The following is a 1900-nucleotide window of genomic DNA, read 5'->3' as shown; positions in this document are numbered from 1 at the left end:
TAATTGCTTAAGAGCTTGAATTTCTATTAATACTCACACGCTGTTGGAGAAATATCAAAGTATGATTATTAATTGAAATGAAAATTATACCATCCATTTTCTTAATTTACCGAAGTATTTAAATTAACTTATTAGTTAATCATGACATTCATTCATTCATTGAAATCGAGCACAACTCCGGTCTATCGCCATAGGCAATTTACAACCGATTGAGTTGTGCCGGAAGTATGAGTGTGTGTGTGCCCCCCCCCCAAATACCCCGGGTCACGAAAGCGACTGTGTGCATTCAACTGCCTGACGCCTGGCCAGCCGTCACCCAGCCCTCAAAGTCCAGCCGCTCATCCGGCATGGTTTCAAGGGAGCTGCCTCGCGACCTTTGCCTACAAGGAACAGCTTTCGCCCTTATTTAATTAAATACTAATTCGTGACTTCCTCCTTCTTCGCCTCGTCCTCATTGGGAGTCGGAGCCTGGATCGTCTGCCTCTTGATCGTCGTTTTCCTCCTCAGTCCATTCTTCTTCTCCCTGTCGTCCCGTCTCCTGTTCTGTCTCCTGACGTCTTCTGATTCTCTCACTCCTTCTCCTGGGTGAAGGTGGGCTCGTCGCTCGATCTGCCGCTCCCGTCCGCTTATTATGGAGCCACTCCATGTTCTCTTCCAAAAAGCCGACCGGTTCCTTAATTTTCCTGAGTGCTTTATCATCCTTGGCCATTCTTTTAAACCACTCGTTCTCCAATTGCGGCCGTGGATTAACTAAGTGGAAACGACTGGTGTGGACACGTTCCGTGGCAAAGTGAATTGGACTCCCCACTCCTCCGCATATACACTGCTCGTTGTCGGAAATTTTGAAACGCTTGAAGTTGGTGGGAAACGGTCCATGGCCCGAGAAGAAGATTGTCTTTTCCCTACTTCAGTAACGTTCTTTCCACTGGACTATTGGGATGACTCTATGAATAAGCCGTACGTTTGTTTTTGGATCATTCCATTGCTTCTGCCATTCCACTATTGTCTGCCTTTTAATTATTCTTTTGACCGTTGCCGCAGGGATCTTCTTCTCCTGGGACGTTGTCCCCAGTTTCGTCGCTTCCCTCGCCAACTGATCTGCCTTCTCGTTTCCACGTTCGCCCACATGGCCTCTCACCCACATCAGTGCTACATTCCTCCTCTCTTTCAGTATTCTTCTTATGGCTCTAGCATCTTCGTGTCTTGTTAAAGGGTCCTTGATAGCTTGCAAGCTTGATTTACTGTCTGAATATATGGTCATCTTCTCCAAATTATCCTCCCGTTGTTCCATTGCTTTTCGGATCGCCCACAGCTCTGCTTGAAATACCGTGCATTCCTCTCTCAGTTGCTCTCTCCAGGACTTGACTCTTTCACCCCCCTTGATACTCCACGTACGCTGCTCCTGTTCCACTATCCGTCTTGGACCCATCCGTAAATATTGTCCTTCCCTCGTATGAGATGGCTTCTTCTCGCTCCATCGTTACGACCTGTTGCTCCTGGATTTCGTTAGCTGGGTGGTGGCCCCATCCTAGAGCTCTTCCCTCCACCTCCTCTGGTACTATCAGCCTTTCTGCACTTTCTGCAACTGTCACCCTTCTGTTGAGTCTGGATATTCCCGCTGATTTGCATACGAAGTCGGTATACAAACTCGGGGGGGGGGGGGGTGTACTCCTGAAAAGTCTCAAAGTTCCCAAGAAAAGTCTACTAGATCTTTTTTCTCCCTGACCAAAACTCAAAAATCTCTCTGACAATCTCAGACGAATATCTCAAAAATTTCCTTGACTTTTTCCCTGACCAAAACTCAAGGATTTCCCAAACTTGATCTACCAAAACTCAAAAATTTCTATCATTCACTTTTCCTGCCCAAAAAACTCACAAATTTCCCTGACCGAAATTCAAA

The 1900-nt window shown here is 46.6% G+C and overlaps 1 protein-coding gene across 1 annotated transcript; it reads right to left on the bottom strand.

Moving 5' to 3' along the window:
- Positions 1–895: 895 nt before the first annotated feature.
- LOC149081381 (uncharacterized) lies at positions 896–1612 on the bottom strand. The gene has a single exon (XM_089238199.1). The coding sequence runs from the start codon at positions 1427–1429 to the stop codon at positions 908–910; it is 522 nt and encodes a 173-aa protein (XP_089094325.1). The 5' UTR covers positions 1430–1612; the 3' UTR covers positions 896–907.
- Positions 1613–1900: the final 288 nt, after the last annotated feature.

The sequence above is a fragment of the Pholcus phalangioides genome, unplaced genomic scaffold (assembly GCF_987345545.1).
Source record: "Pholcus phalangioides strain wild (caught in Gottingen) unplaced genomic scaffold, Ppha-v1.0 ptg000010l_1, whole genome shotgun sequence".
Lineage (NCBI taxonomy): Eukaryota > Metazoa > Arthropoda > Arachnida > Araneae > Pholcidae > Pholcus > Pholcus phalangioides.
This window is presented reverse-complemented; position numbering and strand designations above follow the sequence as displayed.